The following is an 18,785-nucleotide window of genomic DNA, read 5'->3' on the forward strand; positions in this document are numbered from 1 at the left end:
GCCTCTGTGTGCAAAGCTTTACTTCTACTACTTAAAGCTAAAGAGAGGATGGTAGTGACTGTGGTACCTTATGAAAAATAGATAGTTGGCCAGGTGTGGTGGCTCACACCTGTAATCCTAGCACTTTGGGAGGCTGAGGCAGGTGGATCGTCTGAGGTCAGGAGTTCAAGACCAGCCTGGCCAACATGGTGAAACCCTGTCTCTACTTAAAATATACAAATTAGCTGGGTATAGTGGTGCACGACTAAAATCTTAGCTACTGAGGCTGAGGCAGGAGAATCACTTGAACCTGGGAGGTGGAGGTTGCAGTGAGCTGAGGTTGTACCACTTCATTCTAGCCTGGGCAAAAGAGGAAAACAACGTCAAAAAAAAAAAAAAAGAAAGAAAGAAAGAAAAGAAAGAAAGAAAGATAGATGGTTCAGTGTTTGTGAAGCATTTTAGCATCCTCTGAGCAGAAATGACACTGTGCGTCCGTTCATACACTCAGCACCCTGAAGTTGGCCAGCCACTCCTGTTTTCTTAATAAAATGGGTTGAGCTTCATTTGTACTTGTGTGGACTCTGTGCCAAGATCTGTTCTTCTGGGGTTTGGGAGGCTTTACCTTGGCAGATGTGGCAAAGGTTTGCTGGGGACACGGACCAACCTGAGCATGTTGGATATCCCCAGAGACCATCAGGGATGGTCTGCTGTCAGCCGTCAGTGCTTTGTCTGTGGTGTGAGTGATGGAAACGAGCAGCTGCTAAGAGGGTCTTTAGCAGAGAACGAGTGAGCTGGGGGTTCTGAGCTCAGAGCCTCAGGCAGAGGAGGTTGGAGGCTGGAGGCTGGAGGCTGGATGGGGCCAGAGAGGTGAAGGCAACTTGCCTGTTCAGATTCTCATCTTTGGGTTCTGCTCTTTACTAAGTTTCTTCACCTCTCAGCCTTGATTTTTCCATCCATAAAGAGAACATAATCATAGTTCCTATTTCATGAAAGCTTTTGTGGGGATTACATAAGGTCTTGTGAATAAAGGCATTTAGCCCAGATTCGGGAACATATTGGGTTCTTGGTAAATGTCACTTATTTTTATTAATAACAATAGCTCCTAGCAGTTGCTGCTGCTGGCAGTTCTCACAAGGACACTGCTATTGACCCTTTCAGACCCAGAGTTGTACCCTACAAGAGTTTGAAATGATTAGAAATCCTGTGAGACTTTGAAACTGATTGGAGGTCTCGTTTTCTATCAATTTTCTGGGCTCCTTGTGTTTATAAGGATTAGACTAGAGAGGGGCTGCCAAAGTCTCCCTAGCTTTTGTCACTTTATAAATGAACAGACAGGAAGTAACTTTTTTTTTTCATAAATCACAGTGCAGTGTGTTGGTGCATATGATGTGCATCAGAATTGCCTTTTTAGGAGGCAGGAAGGTTAGAGGGAGAACCATAGCAGAAGAAGCGGAGAGAGTGATGGGAATAACATTGGACCTGGTCTCAACGAGCGTGGATTATAAGCCATGGTTGAAGATAGCCAGGAATTCAGGAAGATACATGTCTGTCTTGCCAAAATTATGTTCTATCAGAAGGTTGCTATGAGAAGAGAATTTCGTTGTTGTTGTTGTTCAGAATTTATGATATGATCTTTAAAGGGATGGTCATGCAGGCTGCTTTTAAAAGCCCCATTATTTCCAGTGTCTGCCTCCTTGATGGTCTGTGCTTGGAAGTGGAGAAGTCTGCTTATCTCAGCTAAGTTGTTTCTGCTGGCCACACAGCCCTGGCCACTTAGGACCCTTATGTTGCTGCTTACGCTCCACTGTCTTCCTGCCCTGTCACTTTGGAGCTGTCTTCTCCCTTGTGGGAGAAAGGAGGCTTATCTGTTACATGTGTCTGTAGTGACATAGGAATTGGTAGATCTGAATACACTTCCTTTGTGTTCTCACCCACAGCTCTCCATTCAGTGCTGGAGTCTTCAGGAGGACCGTCAAGGAGACTTCTTGTATAGTTGTAGGATTTAGAAGAAAGCCTTTTCTTTGATTTTGGGGAAATGGTGATCATAAGATGTTGGATTTTTGACAGGAACCTTGAGGTCCAGAAAGGGAGAGCCCAGGCACACACAGAAAGTTAGGCCAAAACTAGTTTTAGAACCCAGCTCACGTGACACCTAGTTCAGGGCTGGCTCACTTCATTCTCCCAGGCTGCTGCAAAAAAATAAAAACCATGTCATTTCCCCACACCCTTACTTAGAGAAAGTGCTCAATAAGGCTGGGTGTGATGGCTCATGACTGTAATCCTGGCACTTTGAGAGGCCAAGGCAGGAGGATCACTTGAGGCCAGAAGTTTAAGACCAGCCTGGTCAACATAGTGAGACCTTGTCTCTACAAAAGAGAAAGAGAGAGAAAGAGAAAGACAGAGAGAAAAAGAAAGAAAGGAGGAAGGGAGGGAAGGAGAGAGAGAGAAAGAAGGAAGAAAAGAAAAAGAAAAAAGAAAGAGGAAGGCAAGAAAGGAAAGAAAGAAATGAAAGAGAAAGGAAGAAAGAAAAAAAGAAAGAGAAATAAATTAGCTAGACATGGTGGCATGTGTCTGTAGTTCCAGCTATTTGGGAGGCTGAGGTGGGAGGATTGCTTGAGCCTAGAAGTTTGAGGCTGCAGTGCACTGATTGCACCACTGCACTTAAAAAAAAAAAAAAAAGTCAATAAGTGTGTTTTATTTGACCAAGTAAGCTTTAGCTTTTGGTGGCATTGGGGAAGCAGCTTCTTTAGCCTAAGGTTAAATCTCAGTGTATGTAGACGATCTTCAAATTTCTGGCTGTGATTGTTCAGCATGAGTTTTCCTTTATGGGAAACCAGTTTCAATCTCCCCAGATTTCAGCACGCTGAGGTATTAGCAATGAGAGAGATTGAATGAATCCAACATCTGTTTTGATTGTAGTAGGTACTCAAGAAATTAATTGTTGATTGAGCAGAAGGCTAGGGGGAGAATAACCTTCCTTAAGTGACCAACGGGCAGGGTGGAAGTTGGCAGTTTTTATGTGGCAAGATCATTGTACGCTGTGCAAGAGATACTGGTTGGCCTTTTTCTTTTTTTGAATTTTGAACTTAATTGACTTAGTTTTAAACTCAGTAAGAAATATGTTGAATTGAAAACGGGAAAGGGAATGGAATCTGTTAAAAGCTGTGAGCAAGCCAAGGCAAATAGGGCTGAGTTTGGGAGCAGCCCTGCCAGGTAGGAAACCCCACAGGCTGTTCCTGTTTGCTCTGCTGGGCAGGCAGCCTCTCTGGGGTTCCCCTCACTTCCCTGCCTTTCTGTAGTGAAGAAACTCCTGCTTGCTGGGGCCTTTGGGCATTTTAACTTTATTCACTAGCACAAGTAAAATTTGGGGAGGATTTTTGGAGACAGTTGGGAGTGTTGTGACCAGTGACTTTTCGTAATCGTGCTTCTGAGGGAGTACCGTTCTCTGGGTTTATCTGGTGGTGGCTGGGCGAGGGTGGTGTCCAGTGATGTTCTGGGATGTTCTGAGTTGTTGGTTTCTTAAAGGGCAGTGACACCTCTGAACGAGGGCTGACCTGGCTTCCCCCACGCAGCTGACAGAGCTGTGGGAGGCCACAGAGCACTGTGGGGGAGTGACTGCCAGTGTTGGGACCCCAGCCTTGCCCCCGTTCGCCGTGGGACTTTGGGCGGGCTGCTCAGCCTCTCTGTGCCTCAGGATCCTCGTCTGTAAAGCCGAAGTCCTGGTTGCCGTGAGGCTGCTGTGAAGTGAGGCGGGTTAACCCATGTACTTCCCGGCACACGGTCAGCATGCAGTCAGTGTCAGCTCTCTTACCCTTATCCGTTCCTGTGTCACCTGGCTGTGGAGTCTTTCCTAACCTCGGACGATTTTAGATACTCAGGTTAAAATCGAGAATATTGCAACCACACTGTTTCGTTAAAAATGTTGAAGAGGATGGATGTGGTGGCTTACACCTGTAATCCCAGCAGTTTGGGTGGCCGAGGGGGCAGATTTCCTGAGGTCAGGAGTTTGAGACCAGCCTGGCCAACATGGTGAAACCCCGTCTCCACTGAAAATACAAAAATTAGCTGTGTTTGGTGGCGGGAGCCTGTAATCCCAGCTACTCGGGAGGCTGAGGCAGGAGAATTGCTTGAACCCAGGAGGCGGAGGTTGCGGTGAGCTGAGATTGCTCTCCAACCTGGGCAACAGAGTGAGAGTTTGTCTCAAAAAAAAAGTTAAAGAATTTCACGGGAATGTTTGTGCAGTAATTTTTTTCAGGAGAATTGGCTTTTCCCTTTCTTGTGCTGAAGCCAGTGGAAAAACGTTTTGCCTGGAGTCCCTGTGTCTGGACTTCTCTGTTCACTCCTGGTCGCTTGACCTTGGTCGGTTTGTTTCTGTGTGCTTCCAGGGCGGGGCTCATTCTGCCTGACTTGTCTGATTTCCGGGGACAAGACAGCTGGCCCTTGCTGAGCACTAGCACGTGCCAGGCAGTACCTAGGAGCTTTCTAGGTGTTACTCCGCCCTCTAGTTCCAGACGCAGAGGCGAGGCCAAGAAAATGTGAATAAATGAATGCTGCGTGCATCAAATATTTGTTTAATATTGTCCTTGTTATAGCAGAGTCACAGGGACACCTACAAATAGTCTGTGATAGTTTATTTTCTGAAGGAGAATAACAGATGTATTACCTCTAAAATTGAACACATAAAATAATTTAATCAAATAAATGACATTAGAGCAGATAGAAATGACAAAGGCTGACCTTGATTAGTTTATCTTCAGATGATGGCATTATGCCAACAGTAAATAAAGTTATCTACCCCGCAAGGAGCTTCTAGACACGCAGTGATGGGAATAAAGATGACTTCACCCTTGGACATCATAATATGAGCCCTGCTCTTGGCAGGTGAAACCATCCTGTCTCTGTCCTTTGCACACATCAGCCAGTCAGCTGGTTATGGCTCTCTTGAGCAGGAGGAGAGCCAGGGTGGAACTTTACCTTCTGCTGACAGTTCATTTCTCCACACCCTATTTTAGAAAAGAAGTTAACGTGAAGTTATGGGGTACCCGTAATGTTTTATTGGCTGTTTTAGTGCTAAAGTTTCTAGAAGAAGCACCAGGCCTCCACCTAGAATTACAGCGCCCCACCTAGAATTCCTGTGTTCATGAAGGAGCTGTTGCAGCCTGGCCGTGCCTCAAGTGGATATGTTCACCCGACCCAGACACTTGCAGTGATGTTGCTGACGTGTTGGATTCCTACCTGGATTAGACGCAGGTTACTGCGAATCCTGAACCTGAACCAGGTGTCCCAGGAAAAGCATTCAGCGCTGCTGCTGAGAAAGGCAGCGCGTGGCTCTAGAGGGCCAGGTGATTGTGCTTCTAACTTTAAAATGTGAGACAGTAAAGAAAAGGCCGATTCCTCCTTTCCTTCCTGTTCAGGCCTACCTTTTCACTCAGGCTGAAGCAGCAGGGACAGTTCACAGCCTGATGTAATATTTCCTTAAAGACACTTCCAGAAACTGACGAGCTAGGCAGGTACTTCTGCTCTAGGCACCTCTGACTTTGAGCCCTTCATCTGGGAGCCTGGAGTAGGAGCCTGGAGTAGGAAACAGTGAAAACTGCGTTGGGAGAGTCTGGATACCAGGCAAGAGCAGTTGCTTATTTTAATTTTTGTGTATTTCCTTTCGTTTTTCTTTCTTTTTTTCTGAGGTAGGGTTTCGCTCCATTGCCCAAGCTGGAATGCAGTGGTGCGATCTTGGCTCACTGCAGCTTCAACCTCGCAGGCCCAAGCGATCCTCTGCCTCCCAAGTAGTTGGGACCACAGGCACACACCACCACACCTGGCTCATTTTTTAATTTTTGTAGGGACGAGGTCTCTGTGTTGCCCAGGCTAGTCTCATGTCCGTGGCCTCTGCCGTATGATGAGCCTGTTGTTGTGTATAAGCTGTTGTAAATAATGCTTCCACGCCAACTTCCTTCAGATTGCTTTTTTCTCTTGCTTTACATTATTTCCTAAGGGCAAATTCTTAGAAGTGAGGATATTTTACCATTCTTACTACTATATATTGTGTCCGGTTGCTTTCTACAATTTCTACTAACTTCTTTCCCCACCCCCACCCCCCCACCCCCAAGCTGTAGTTTCACTCTTGTTGCCCATGCTGGAGTGCAATGGTGGGATCTTGGCTCACTGCAACCTCTACCTCCCAGATTCAGGCAATTCTCCTGCCTCAGCCTCTTGCGTAGCTGGGATTACAGGCGCCCACCACCACACCCAACTAATTTTTATATTTTTGGTAGAGATGAGGTTTCACCATGTTGGCCAGGCTGATCTCCAACTCCTGACCTTAGGCGATTTACCTGCCTCATCCTCCCAAAGGGCTGGGATTACAGGCCTGAGTCACCTCGCCCTGACTCTACTGCTTCCTTCTATAGCCATATAGGAGAGTAGTGGTTTCTTTGTAATGTTGACAGAAGTTATTTTGCTGAAATTGCTAGATGAAAATGGTACCTTGCAAGTTTAGTTTACATTTTTTCAATTACCAGTGAGGCTGAAATTTTTTTTATACTAGTTATATATCTAGTTACATTACTAGTTATATTTCTATTTTCTTGTTTCAAAAATAGTATTACTGTGACCATACAATTCACCCTTTTAAATCGTACAATGGTTCTTAACATATTCCCAGAGTTCAGTAATCATTACCAATATTTAATTGTAGATTTCATCACCCTAGAGAGAAACCTCACACTCATTATAAGTCAATCCCCATTTTATGTCCAGTCTCCCCAGCTCTAGGCAACTATTAATCTACTGTCTGTCTCTGTAGATTTGCACATTCTGGACATTTCATAGAAATAGAATCATACGCCAGGCGTGGTGGCTCCTGCCTGTAATTCCAGCACTTTGGGAGGCCAAGGTGGGTGGATCACAGGGTCAGGAGTTCAAGACCAGCCTGGCCAACATGGTGAAACCCCATGTCTTCTAAAAATACAAAAATTAGCTGGGCGGGGTAGCGGGCACCTGCATCCCAGCTACTTGGGAGGCTGAGGCAGGAGAATCGCTTCAGCCCGGGAGATGAAGGTTACGGTGGGCCAAGATTGCACCACTGCACCCTAGCCTGGGCAACAGAGCAAGATACCATCTCAAAAAAAAAAAAAACAAAACAAACAAACAAAAAAAGGAATAAAATAAAAATAAGAAAGAAATAGAATCATACAATATGTGATCTTTTATGACTGGCTTCTTTGGCATAGCATCATGTTCTGAAGATTCATTCATGTAGTAGCATGTATCAGTACTTTGTTTCTTTACATTTTTAAATATTGTGCCATTGTGTGGATATATGCTACATTGTATTCATCCATCCACTAATTGATATGCATTGGGGTTGCTTTTTTTTTTTTTTTTTTGCTATTATGAATGATGCTGCTATAAATATTTGTATGCAGGTTCCTGTGTAGACATATGTTTTCAGTTTTCTTGAGTATATTTACAAGTGGAATTTCTGGGTCATGTGGCAACTTTATGTTTAACCTTTTTTTTTTGTCTGCCTGTCTTTTTTGTCTAATGTTTAGAAATGGTGTTTTTCTTACAGTTTGAATAAACTGTGTCATAAATATGTTAACTCTTTATCATATTTGCTCTGAATATTTTCCTAACCAGTAATTTTTCAAAGTTGCTTATAAATTTTGAATCTGTATATAGTTCAATCTGATTATCTTTATAATTATATTTTATTTTACTGTTTTTCAAGCTTGAGTGTTGGAATAAACCTCCCTAGGATTTGATAATTTTCCACCGTTTTCCATACATACCTACATACATACATATAGATAGATAGATAGATAGATTTTTTTTTTTTTTTTTTTTTTTTTTAGAGACAGGGTCTTGCTCTGTTGCTCAGGCTAGAGTGTAGCGGTGTGATCGTAGCTCGCTGCAGCTTCAAACTCCTGAGCTCAGGAGATCCTCCTGTCTCAGTTTCCCAGTTAGCTGGGACTACAGCTGCATGCCACTGTGCCCGGCATATTTTTACATTTTCTGTAGACACAGGTTCTCACTTTGTTACCCAGGCTGGTCTTGAACTCCTGGCTTCAAGCTATTCTCCTGCCTTAGCCTCTCAAAGTACTGTGATTACAGGCATGAGCCATTGAGACTGGACCCCTTCCCCCTACCTTAAAAAACAAAACAAAACAAAACAAAACAAAACAAAGCAAAACCAAAAAACAAACTTTTTCACTATGTACAGAGAAACCTTTAAAAACAAACAAAAGCAAACATATAAAAAACTTTTAATTTCCAAGTATAGATGAAAATGGGGTTCAGTTTGGTATATATATAGCTCTAAATTAATTTTTCCCAAACTTCAGTGCTACTTTAAGATGATCTTATCTTTCCTTTTCATATCTTCTGTCATAAGTTTCTAGTCATTCAATAAATTTAGATACTACAGTAATTTCTGGCTTTTTAATTTGGTTGCACTAAGCTTCCCGTTCTTCCCTTTATAACCTTAAGCCTCCTCCTGGCTCCTCATTGTGTCACACTAATATGATAATATGACACTGTTCCATAGGCACATCTTTATGACAGGTTTCAACACCTGAATGATTAGTAGCTACTCATCACTTTTATTTTTCAGATTATCCTTTGTTCTTCTCTCTTTCTAATACTTCCAGATAAATTTTAGAATAATTTTGTTGAGTTCAAGAAAAAGCCTTGTGGGATTCGGTTGAATTCTTAATTCCATACATTAATTTACAGAATTATATTTTTAGTCTCCTGTCATCTATAACCCTCTTCCTATTTTGTCAGGACTTTTTGTTCTAAAGATTTTAGTAGTTTTTTTTTTTTTAATTATTTTTTTTAAATGGCAAGGTTTCCCTGTGTTGCCCAGGCTGGTCTCGAACTCCTGAGCTCAGGCCATCCACCCGCCTCGGCCTCCCATAGTGATGGAATTACAAGCGTGAGCCACCAATGCCTGGCCTATTTCTTCCTTTCTAATATTTTCCATCTTAGATCTCTCATGCCTTATTGCCAGAATTTATAAAGCAATGTTAAGAAATAAAGATTTTTATTTTGCTTCTATTTAAAGGTAACTCTTTAATATATCTCCATTAAAGATTATACTGTTTGTACGAGAATATATAATATCTACTCATGAAGTTAATATAGCTCCATTAAGGATTATAATATTTGTATCATAATGTATAATATTTGTTCATGAAGTTTCTCATTTGCAATTCAAATCAACTGTGTGAGGCAGCCCTTATCCCCATTATATAGATGAGGGCAGTGAAGGTCTGTGAGGTCAGAGGTGTCCTAAGTCCTCGAATGGTGGGCGAGCAGTGTCAGAACCAGACACTGCACCTGGGTCTTTGGACTAAAATCTTCGGCCGCTTCCCCTGTGCTTCCTTGGTCATTGGGTGCTGGCTTCTACCAGGGCCGGCTGCGCTTGCTAAGGACGCCTGTTGGCAGTCTCCTCGCTGGAAGTGTTTATCCACAGAACAAGTGGTGGCTTCAGCACTGCCAAACAATGCTCCTGCCCAGGCCCATGTGTTGGAGGCTCTTTGTGAGGAAGAGATTAAGTTCAAGATGCTTAGACTTCAGGGTAAGCCGTGAGCTATACTGTTCCCTCTGAGGCTTCTCCTGCGTCCTTCCCATTCTTCCCATTCTTCCCATTTATAACCGTAAGCCGCCTCCTGGCTGCCCTTGTGTTTTGGACTTTGCTCTGTGAGCAGACACAGATGAAGGGGAAGGAGCCCGGCTGTGGAGTCATGGGGACCTGGGTTTCCGCAGGAGCTCCACCGCTCTCAAGCCGCATGATTCAGGCACCTCACTTGGTGGAGCAGTCTCTGCTTCCCCTCTGGTAAAGGGAGGCTAATGGTGTGTATCTCAGTGGGGATTTGTGGAGGAAGAAATGAGGTAGCCGTGTACCCACATGGTGCCTAATACGCAGTGGGTTACTTTCCTGTTGCCTTTTATGATTGGCCTTGACAATTTATTCATTTATTAATTTACTAGGTATATTGAATGCTTACGCTGCACTAGACACTGCAGTAGGCTCTGGGTGAATAAAACAAGTGTGGCCTCTGACTTTGTGGAATTTGTAGCACAGTAGAGAGAGACAGCCAGAAATCAAGTAAAGAAATACAATGCCAAGTGCAGTGAAGGAATAGGAAAGGATGCTGTGAGCGGGCTAATAAGGCAGACTTCCTTTATGCTGGTTGTTAGAAAAGGCCCTTCGGAGGAAGCAAGAAGCAAGCTGATAACTGAGAGAAGAGAAAGAGGAAAAAGAGCTGAAGAGCAACACGATCCGGATTGGGTTTTGAAAAATTATTTAGGGGCCAGGCGTAGTGGCTCATGCCTGTAATCCCAGCACTTTGAGAGGCCAAGGCAGTTGGATCGCCTGAGCTCAGGAGTGCAAGATCAGCCTGGGCAACATGGTGAAACCTCATCTCTACAAAAAGTACAAAAATGAGCCGAATATGGTGGCACACGCCTGTAGTCCCAGCTACTTGGGAGACTGAGGTGGGAGGATCGTTTGAGTCTCGGAGGTTGAGGCTGCAGGGAGCCATGATCATGCCACTGCACTCCAGCTTAGGTGACAGAATGAGACCCTGTCTCAAAAAGAAAAAAAAATCAGGCTGCTTATAGAGAGTGGAAGGGAAATAGGGAAGTGAGAGAGGATGTGGAAAGTCCATTCAGGAGGCTGTTACAGAAATCTAACAGGAAGTCCTGGCGGCTCGGATGAGGTAATGGTAGTAGAAATGGGTAGTCACAGACATAGTTGAGAAATAATTAGGAGGGACAAACTTTGTAAAGTATAACTTTGGTTACACTTTTGTTCCTTCTGTTAAATTTAACTAAATTAAATATAATAGTTTAAATTTAAAACTAGCATATATAACGTGATCTCATTTTTTTGTAAAATGATTTTTATCTTTCTCTGCTTGATACATGTGTCCACAAAGATATCTGGATTGTCGTTCGATAAATGTTAACTGTGGTTATTTTTGTATGATGGAATTGCGAGGTGATTTTTTTTATTTTCTTTTTTGTGCTGTACTGAATTTTTTGCTTTAAAATAATCATAGCATGTCAAAATTAAAACTCTGCTGAAAAGCAAATGAAGGATGATTTTTAAAAGTTTCCATGCTGGACCTCCAAGTGCAGCAGTTGGATATGTGAGTCTGAAATCCACAGAGAAAGTCTTGACTAGAGTTATAAATTTGGGCGTTGGCAACATACTGATGATTTTGAAGCTCATAGGGATGGATGCGGTCATCTCAAGAGACCTAAGAGAGAAAGGACCGGGGCTTGGAAGGCACCATGTGCATCTCTGACACTTGGAGGATGAGTGGAGGAGGAGCCTGTAGTGGGTGGAAATGAGGTTCCCAGAGAGGAGGAACCCCTGGAGAGTCGGGGGTGCAGAGCTGAGGGCTAAGTCAGGACAGAGCTGGGCAATTTCTATAAGGTGCTGGGGTCTGGTTCACATGCAAGGGTTACCCACCTGGGTTTCATTCCTCAATGTCTTGTTTATCATGTACTTTCTACTTTTCTTATCCCCAAAGCTTGTGGGTTAGGGAACTAGTAATTACTTCAACTGTTTGGAGACTAAGGTTTCAAGACCTCTAGGATATTTGGGGTTTGGCAAACAACTGTGTACTTTGAAGAGCTGCTGACTTTCAGCAAATGTGGACAGCTTGTTTGGAGAAGACTCGCATGGTTTTTACATGAGCCACAAGTAGGCTTCCCTCTGAGAAGGCTTCCCTCATCTATATAATGGGGATAATAACGCCAACTTGTGAGTTGAAAAAGAGTAGTGGCTACATGTTTACACTCCAGTGTCCCCAACGCAACTTGCAAGTCTTTCTCCTGATTAGTTGGCAGTCTTTCTTGCAGGGCTAAAATTCAAACCTTAAAAAACCCCATTATCCGTTGACAAGATAAGAAGCTAAGTTTGGGGAGAGAGGGTGTTTTGCTCAGCTCTCCCCTTAAGAATAGAGGGTGCTACACAGTCCAACCTCACCAGGCTGCAAAGCTGCAGTGTCCCTTGGCTCTGGAGCCTGGCGAGTCTGCCTTTTTCTGGTTGATTCCGGGCTAATGCGGACCGCTCATCAGCTCATCTTGGAACTCATCAAGCTCATGCCGGGCTGCAGCTGCAGTCTGCCTGCTAGTGACCTTGGCCATTGGTGGATCACAACTATTTCTTCCCTTTGCTAGGACCTGCTTCTGTGTCGCTCAGCCTTCCTGCCAGTATCCTGGCATTCAGCAGGGCCTCTCCATCTCTAGTGCTTTTCCCGGCACCACCTGCTTATCAGCAGCCCCCGCTCCTCAGCTCTCAGTACCAGGAGGGCCCTGTGTGCCCCTGGGTTGCTTGGTGGCTTCCTGTCTAGCAGAACCATTCTCTCTGCTTTTCCAGCGCTTGCACTCCGACATCTGTGCCTCTGCACTGATACTTGCGTGAGGAAGTTGGTTTTTTAAGTTGTGCAGTGCATTTAGAGATAGGGTTTGAAGGAAGTAGGCTTGGATGTGCGTCTGATTAGTTTTCCAATTTTCTCCCCTTCTAGGTAATACTTACTAATATTCAAAACAGAAGCCCTAAGCCTGGCCCTGCTCCCCACGATCAAGAACTAGGTTTTTTCCTAGAAACAGGACTTCAGAGAGCCCATGTCCTCTATTTCAAAAATGGGTAAGCCTTCTTCATTTTTTAATCCACTTCCTAAAGAAGGAAAGTAGAAAGCTTTACAATGCTGTCTCCAGTTTAGTTATTATAACAAAGCACTTTTAAATATGAACTACCACTGGAGCATTTTTTTTTTTTTCCAAGAATGAACATTGGCTGTTTTTGTCTCTTCTCTACCTGGCTCTCTTGCTTTCCCATGAGATGTGAAGGTGGGAGAAGGGAGGGAGGGAACCCAAGTCACATGTACACAGCCACAGGACCAGTGGGGTGGGCCTGATGGGAGCCACGCCTTCCCATGCCTGCCCAACATGAATGGCTCTGCATGGGCTTCCCCATTTTGTTGAGGAAAAAGTTAATGAATTGGAAATCCTGGCACACAGGAGCATCACCCTTTCACTGGCTGATCGTTCAGGGAACTGCATTTGCCAAATCTCAGCCAGTTTTTATGACAGTGATTGTGGCTGTCATGCCACCCCAGAACATTTCCAACTTGAGTTGCCTTTGAAAAGGCTTTGAGAAAGTTGAAGAACATGAATGGGAGGGACAGCTCTCAAATGCATTTGATGTTTGTTTTCCTTTTTGTGTTGCTCTTGTGAGAAATGTGCTGATTCTGTTCCAAATCTCTTCAGTTGTCCCTTGTTTTGACATTGTGCTGCAGGATAGATGTGCATGAAGACCAACAGTAGGTATCTGGTTCCTCTGTGGCACCCCCCTAGACTTTGCATGGGAGGCCCCTGGAGGCCCATTCCCCTCCTCTAGAGTAGTGCAGTAGTGCTTTGAATGGCAGAGGGGACACAAGCCCCAGCCTCTGGAAAAATGAACAATGGAGTTGCTCCCTCTTCATTTTTAAGAGCTTCAAACCTTGGGGTGTAGCGCCCATGAAATTGGGATTTTATCTGCCTGGTGGCCCAGAGCCACATGCATTCATTTCCCATTAGTTGAAAATAAATGCCTATTTTCCAAGTCCTGTTAAACTGCTTGTGAGAGAAGGTCTGCTTTGGTCCAGAGGCCTCTGGCCGAGCTCTGCGTGGCCCACAAAAGGCCATGACACACACCCCAAGGTTTGCAGCAGCTTGATGGCCTTGGCACAAAGATGCTATTGCATCGGATCTCATCTGCCACGGATTGAGATTGTTTGAGTGATGGCGCACGTCCCCTAAGCTAAGGTGAAGTTCTGTTTTCTTTGCTGTTACAAATAGAGGGAGAAGGGAGGGAACACGGAATATTTTTTCTAGTAATGTTTCCTTTTCCTCTTCACAATAAATGGTGGTCATCACAGAGGAGCTCCCAGCCCTTGCTCTCCTCCTCTCTAACCTGTGTCTGTATGTGTGAATATGGAAGTCCAGACCTTGGAATTAATCACCCTGGGGATTCCAGGGGTACCATACCAATGTGTTCAGTTGAAAATGCTTTGTGTGAGATTAGTAAGAGTGGGTTAGAGAATTTATTTTCTTCTTTGAAGCCTGTTCCCTGGGGAGACAGGAAGACTACTGGGCCCTGGCCTCCTCGCCTGAGACACTGGCTGCCCACTGGAATCCAACTAAAAAATGAGAGGTTTGCACTAGGTGATGGAGTACATGTCATGGATTGCCTACCGACTCATTTCTCATTTTATTGTACTTTACCCAAGTTCAAGGAAATGCCTCTTGATATAGCCTTAAGGAAGTGTTTAGCTTTGAAGCTTTTTATCTTTTCCTATTGTCTTGCTCTTCTCTCTGGGTGCTAAAGACGAGGGATGGGATTGGGCCAGGTACTCTCTTTTTTTTTTTTTTTTTTTTTGAGATGGGGTCTTGCTATGTTGCCCAGGCTGGTCTTAAACTCCTGAGCTCAAGGGATCTGCCTGCCTTAGCTTCCCAAAGTGCTGGGATTTCAGGTGTGAGCCACCACGCCCAGCTCTGGGCCAGGTACTCTCAAAGGTCCCTGCTAGCTGCAGTCCCTAGGCTGGGACAGTGCAACAGTAGTGAGGGATTACTTTTAGGAGGTAGAGGTGAGGGCCAGGTTGGAGGCCACAGAACGTGGACAAAGGAGAAAAACCATTGGGACCATCAGGTGGTTTTGAACATGCCAAGTGCTGTCAGGGCTGCTTGATCCATACCGGCGGGCCACTCAGGGCCCAAGGGCCACAGCCAGGCTCATTTGTCGGTGGACACCTACGGCAAGCAGGGATAGAATGGAGGTAACTGCTGTCCCTGAGCGCCGGCAGCTCCCACGCTTCTTTCTGATGGCCTTGCTCCTGCTGTCTCACTCCTTTTGCTTTTCTGCACTTTTCTTCTATGTATCTGGAAGGATATAAGAGACAGGAGTGGCTGATTTTCAGTAGTAGGAAAACACAGTATAGAAGAGTTTGGCAATAAGAGATGGAATTGATGAAACATAATGTTTTTCTTTAGGAACATACTTAAACGTATACTTAGCTTTTTATTTGTGGTCCCTGAGGACTCACTGAATTATGGTCTTGAATCTGGTTCTTTTAGAACTCCCCTGTCTTCCAGAAGTCACTGCTGAGCTGGCATTGAATCTGGTTCTTTTAGAACTCTCCTGTCTTTTCCAGAAGTCACTGCTGAGCTGGCATTGAATCTGGTTCTTTTAGAACTCTCCCGTCTTTTCCAGAAGTCACTGCTGAGCTGGCATTGAATCTGGTTCTTTTAGAACTCTTCTGTCTTTTCCAGAAGTCACTGCTGAGCTGGTGGACTTGGGCATCTCTTTCAGAAAACCTGACGTCAGGAGCAGTTCCTGGGCCCCTGCTGAGGCCTTAGACCCCAGTGCCGCTTTTAAGTTTGGCTTACGCTTGCCCTTCATGGTCATTGGTCCTCACAGCATTGCCACTCCGCCCTGTGCAGTGGGCAGCGTGAGCAGTATTGCCCCTATTCTTTAGAAAAATCTAGACTCACAGGGGATGTACCTTGCTGCAGGTCACTTGGGCTCCAGTCCTTTCACCACTGTGCCACTGCGTGGGAAGTGCTGCTGCTCGGTGTAGAGGGGATTGATGGGAGGGATTGACTGTCCATCGCCCTGCCTCTGTGAGGTAGCACTTCACCCCCAGGTCGGGACATCGCCCACAGACAGTTCCCAGCCTCTGCTGGTTTCATGATTTCTCCTAAGGCTTTCCCTCCTGTCTCACCTACAGCACGTCACAAAGCATCTCTATCTCCTCCCCTTCCTCCCCCAGCCTCCCTTTCTGGCTCCTTGTCTTCCCTCTCCCATCCTTCTTTTTCCTCTTCTTCCCATCTTTTCCTTCCCTTCCTTCTCTAGTCCCTCTCTTCCTCAGCTCCCTCTTTCCTTATGAGGCAGGAGAGAACAGCTAGTTGTCATCAGGCTGGTAACTTCCTCCGCCTCCCAGTCCCAAGTCTCTGGGTGTGGTCTGACTTCGAATGTACCCAGATCCATTTCATATCTATTTCTCTTATCCCTCTGGGTGGCAGCAACAAGCCTGTTAAGACTGACAAAACATCTTGTTGAGGCTCTGCAGAGGGTGAGGCTCTGCAGAGGGTGAAAGCAGAGCACTACCCTCAGAGGGCCAGAGTTGCTGTCTCCAAGTCACCACTGCAAGGGCAGTGGCTTGTGCAAGGGCAGCTCAGGCACTGGGTTTGGAACCAGCCGTCTCTTCCTCTCTGGGTCTCGTGTTCTTTATCTGTGTAATAGGGTGAATATCACTCACCTCTTAGAGCAGTAGTGAGGAGCAAATAAGAATATGCACATGGAAGCACCTTGTGGGGTGTCAGGCAAACAGCAGGAGGCACGTTGTGACTTCCAGTGGTGGTGATGCCTGGCTGACTTACCAGCTGAAAGTAGGACCAGATTAAGGTCACATCCTGGTTGAAGTGGGAGTTCATGGAGAAGTTGATGACTGAGCCTCATGGAGGCAGGGCATTTCTTTACAGTGGCTGCAGGTTTAAGGGAATACTGCTCAAGATGCGTAACCATAAACTTGGATAACGTCTTACTCACTTTCAAAGAAAGTAGGCGGGACTGACTGGTCTGACCGCGGTAGCACTGGGTATTCATTTGGCAGCCCAGCTAGCAGCAGACAAATGGCCTCAGCCTTGGATTACCCTCGGCCTTCTGTGGAGATAGTTGTCACTTCCTACTTCAGTCATTGCCACCAGAGAAGCTTGATTTGGGGAGGCCAATTAATTTTGGGTTTTTAACTCTTTATAGAGTCAAGGTCTTATTCTGTGGCCCAGGCTGAAATGCAGTGGTATGATCCTAGCTCACTGCAGCCTTGAAGTCCTGGGCTCAAGCGATCCTCCTGCCTTGGCCTCCCAAAGTGCTAGGATTATAGGCATGTGCCACCATGCCCGGCCGGGATGCCAAGTAGTTACTGTGGGTTGCTTTAGGAATATTTACCCTTTTTTGTAAACAAAGGGTAGCAAAGCACATTTAAAGTAACCTTGCTTCTTGTTAGCTGTGTCAGGTGTCCGGGGTAAGCAAAACGGATTGTAGTGTGTTTTCCCTGACTTGGAATTGATTTTAATTCAGGTGGGGTGGAGATAAATTGATGCAAAAGGCAAATGACTGTGCCTATAGGGCTGTACCATTTCCAGGGTTACATCACTGAGTGCTGCCTGGGAGGCCTTGACTCAGAGAAAGCAGGAAGCCAGGCAGGGATGCTTCAAACCTCAGGCTCCCCGGAGGTACTTGCATCAAGCCATGGAGTAAAGTGATACGGAAGGGCTTTTGGATTTCTGTTTTTGTAGTGAAACAAATAGACCACTAGTCACCATTATGCATCCACTTTAAAAGGCTTTCAGTCTTCCTGCATAATCTCTTCGCAATTGTTTAGCCCTGCTCAGTGTAACCTAGACTTAGAAGGCAGGAAAAGGAGTCCAAGAGGGCCTTCTGGGTCCTGTGGGCTGCTGAGGAGGCATGCTGCCTGGGCTTATGTCTCAGAGACAGCAATGGCAGCAGACAGGCTCCCACATCCCGTGTGATTGTGGAGGTGATCATGGCGAGGGTGCCCTCCAGGAGGTGAGCATGCTTTGCTGGATGTACTTGTCTCTCTGGGTGCTTAAGCAACTTTGTTGCCTTTGTATTCTGGCCTTCTAGAGGTCATCTTCCTCTTACAGGGGTAAAAGTGTTCACGTTTAAAACTGCACACTACTTTTGACAGTACGAGTCTACTGCAGTGAACGTGAGAGAATTCACACACGTTTCCTGTAAGCATTTAATAACCACCACTTTTTTGTACACAACACTCTTCAAGAGATACAGAGATGACAAGGAAATGGGCCTTGTCATCTGGGAGATGGTAGAGAAAAGAAAAAAGGCGAAGACATAAACATTAGTAACTTTAAAGGTTAAGATGTGGTTCTATAAAAGAAAAAACAATGAAAGAACACCTGATCACTTTAAATGAGCTGAAGCTTCCAGGCCCATTTATTCCTGCATTCGAGTAGGGCCATTTGTTCATTCAGTTAATGAGGATTCATTGTGTACCATCATTGTCAGGGCTGTGTTGGGCCGTTCTCTCATTGCTGTAAAGAAATATCTGATACTGGGTATTTTATAAAGAAAAGAGGTTTAATTGACTTACCATTCCACAGGCTCTGCAGGAAGCATGATGCTGACATCTGCTTGATTTCTGGGGAGGCCTCAGGAAATTTGCAATCGTGTTGGAAGGCAAAGGGGGAGCAGAGTCATCACAGGGCCAGAGCAGGAGTGAGACGGCTAGGGCAAAGGGGGTGTCACACACTTTTAAATGAACAGATCTCATGAGAACTCACTCATTATCGTGAGGAGTACCAAGGGGGATGGTGCTAAACTATTCATGAGAAATTCACCCCTACAGTGCAGTCACCCCTACCAGGGCCCATTTCCGACATAGGGGATTATATTTCAATATGAGATTTAGATCACACATCCAAACTATTTCACAGAGCCTACATTAAGTCATGGGGATGAGTGGTGAAGAGGAGAGACAAAGTCCCTGCCTTCCTAGAATTCATGGAGAACTGAGTCTCATGGAGAATTAGGAATTACAATAAGTCGTTTCAGGACGGTCATATGTGTTATGACTGGGGAAGTCCAGGTTGCCACAGAAGCAAATGGGAGTGCTGCTCTGCTGGGACAGCCATGTGATTTGGAAAGGGGAGTGAAGATTTGGAAAAGTGGGCTTGAGGTGGCGTAGATGCCTACAGCTGGGGAAGTG

General features: G+C 45.1%; 1 protein-coding gene across 6 annotated transcripts in view; it reads left to right on the forward strand.

Annotated features, from left to right (window-relative positions):
• TTC7B (tetratricopeptide repeat domain 7B) overlaps nucleotides 1–18,785 on the forward strand; it is a 269,079-nt gene that overhangs the window by 68,084 nt on the left and 182,210 nt on the right. For 3 of the 6 annotated variants that reach the window (XM_039469191.2, XM_039469195.2, XM_039469193.2), the window contains exons 5-6: nucleotides 12,522–12,643; nucleotides 13,296–13,319. In XM_039469191.2, the coding sequence (XP_039325125.1) occupies nucleotides 12,522–12,643; nucleotides 13,296–13,319 (146 nt within the window). The remainder of the gene's footprint in view (nucleotides 1–12,521; nucleotides 12,644–13,295; nucleotides 13,320–18,785) is intronic. The other 3 variants (XM_039469190.2, XM_039469192.2, XM_039469194.2) reach the window with 1 other exon arrangement.

The sequence above is a fragment of the Saimiri boliviensis genome, chromosome 2, assembly GCF_048565385.1.
Source record: "Saimiri boliviensis isolate mSaiBol1 chromosome 2, mSaiBol1.pri, whole genome shotgun sequence".
Lineage (NCBI taxonomy): Eukaryota > Metazoa > Chordata > Mammalia > Primates > Cebidae > Saimiri > Saimiri boliviensis.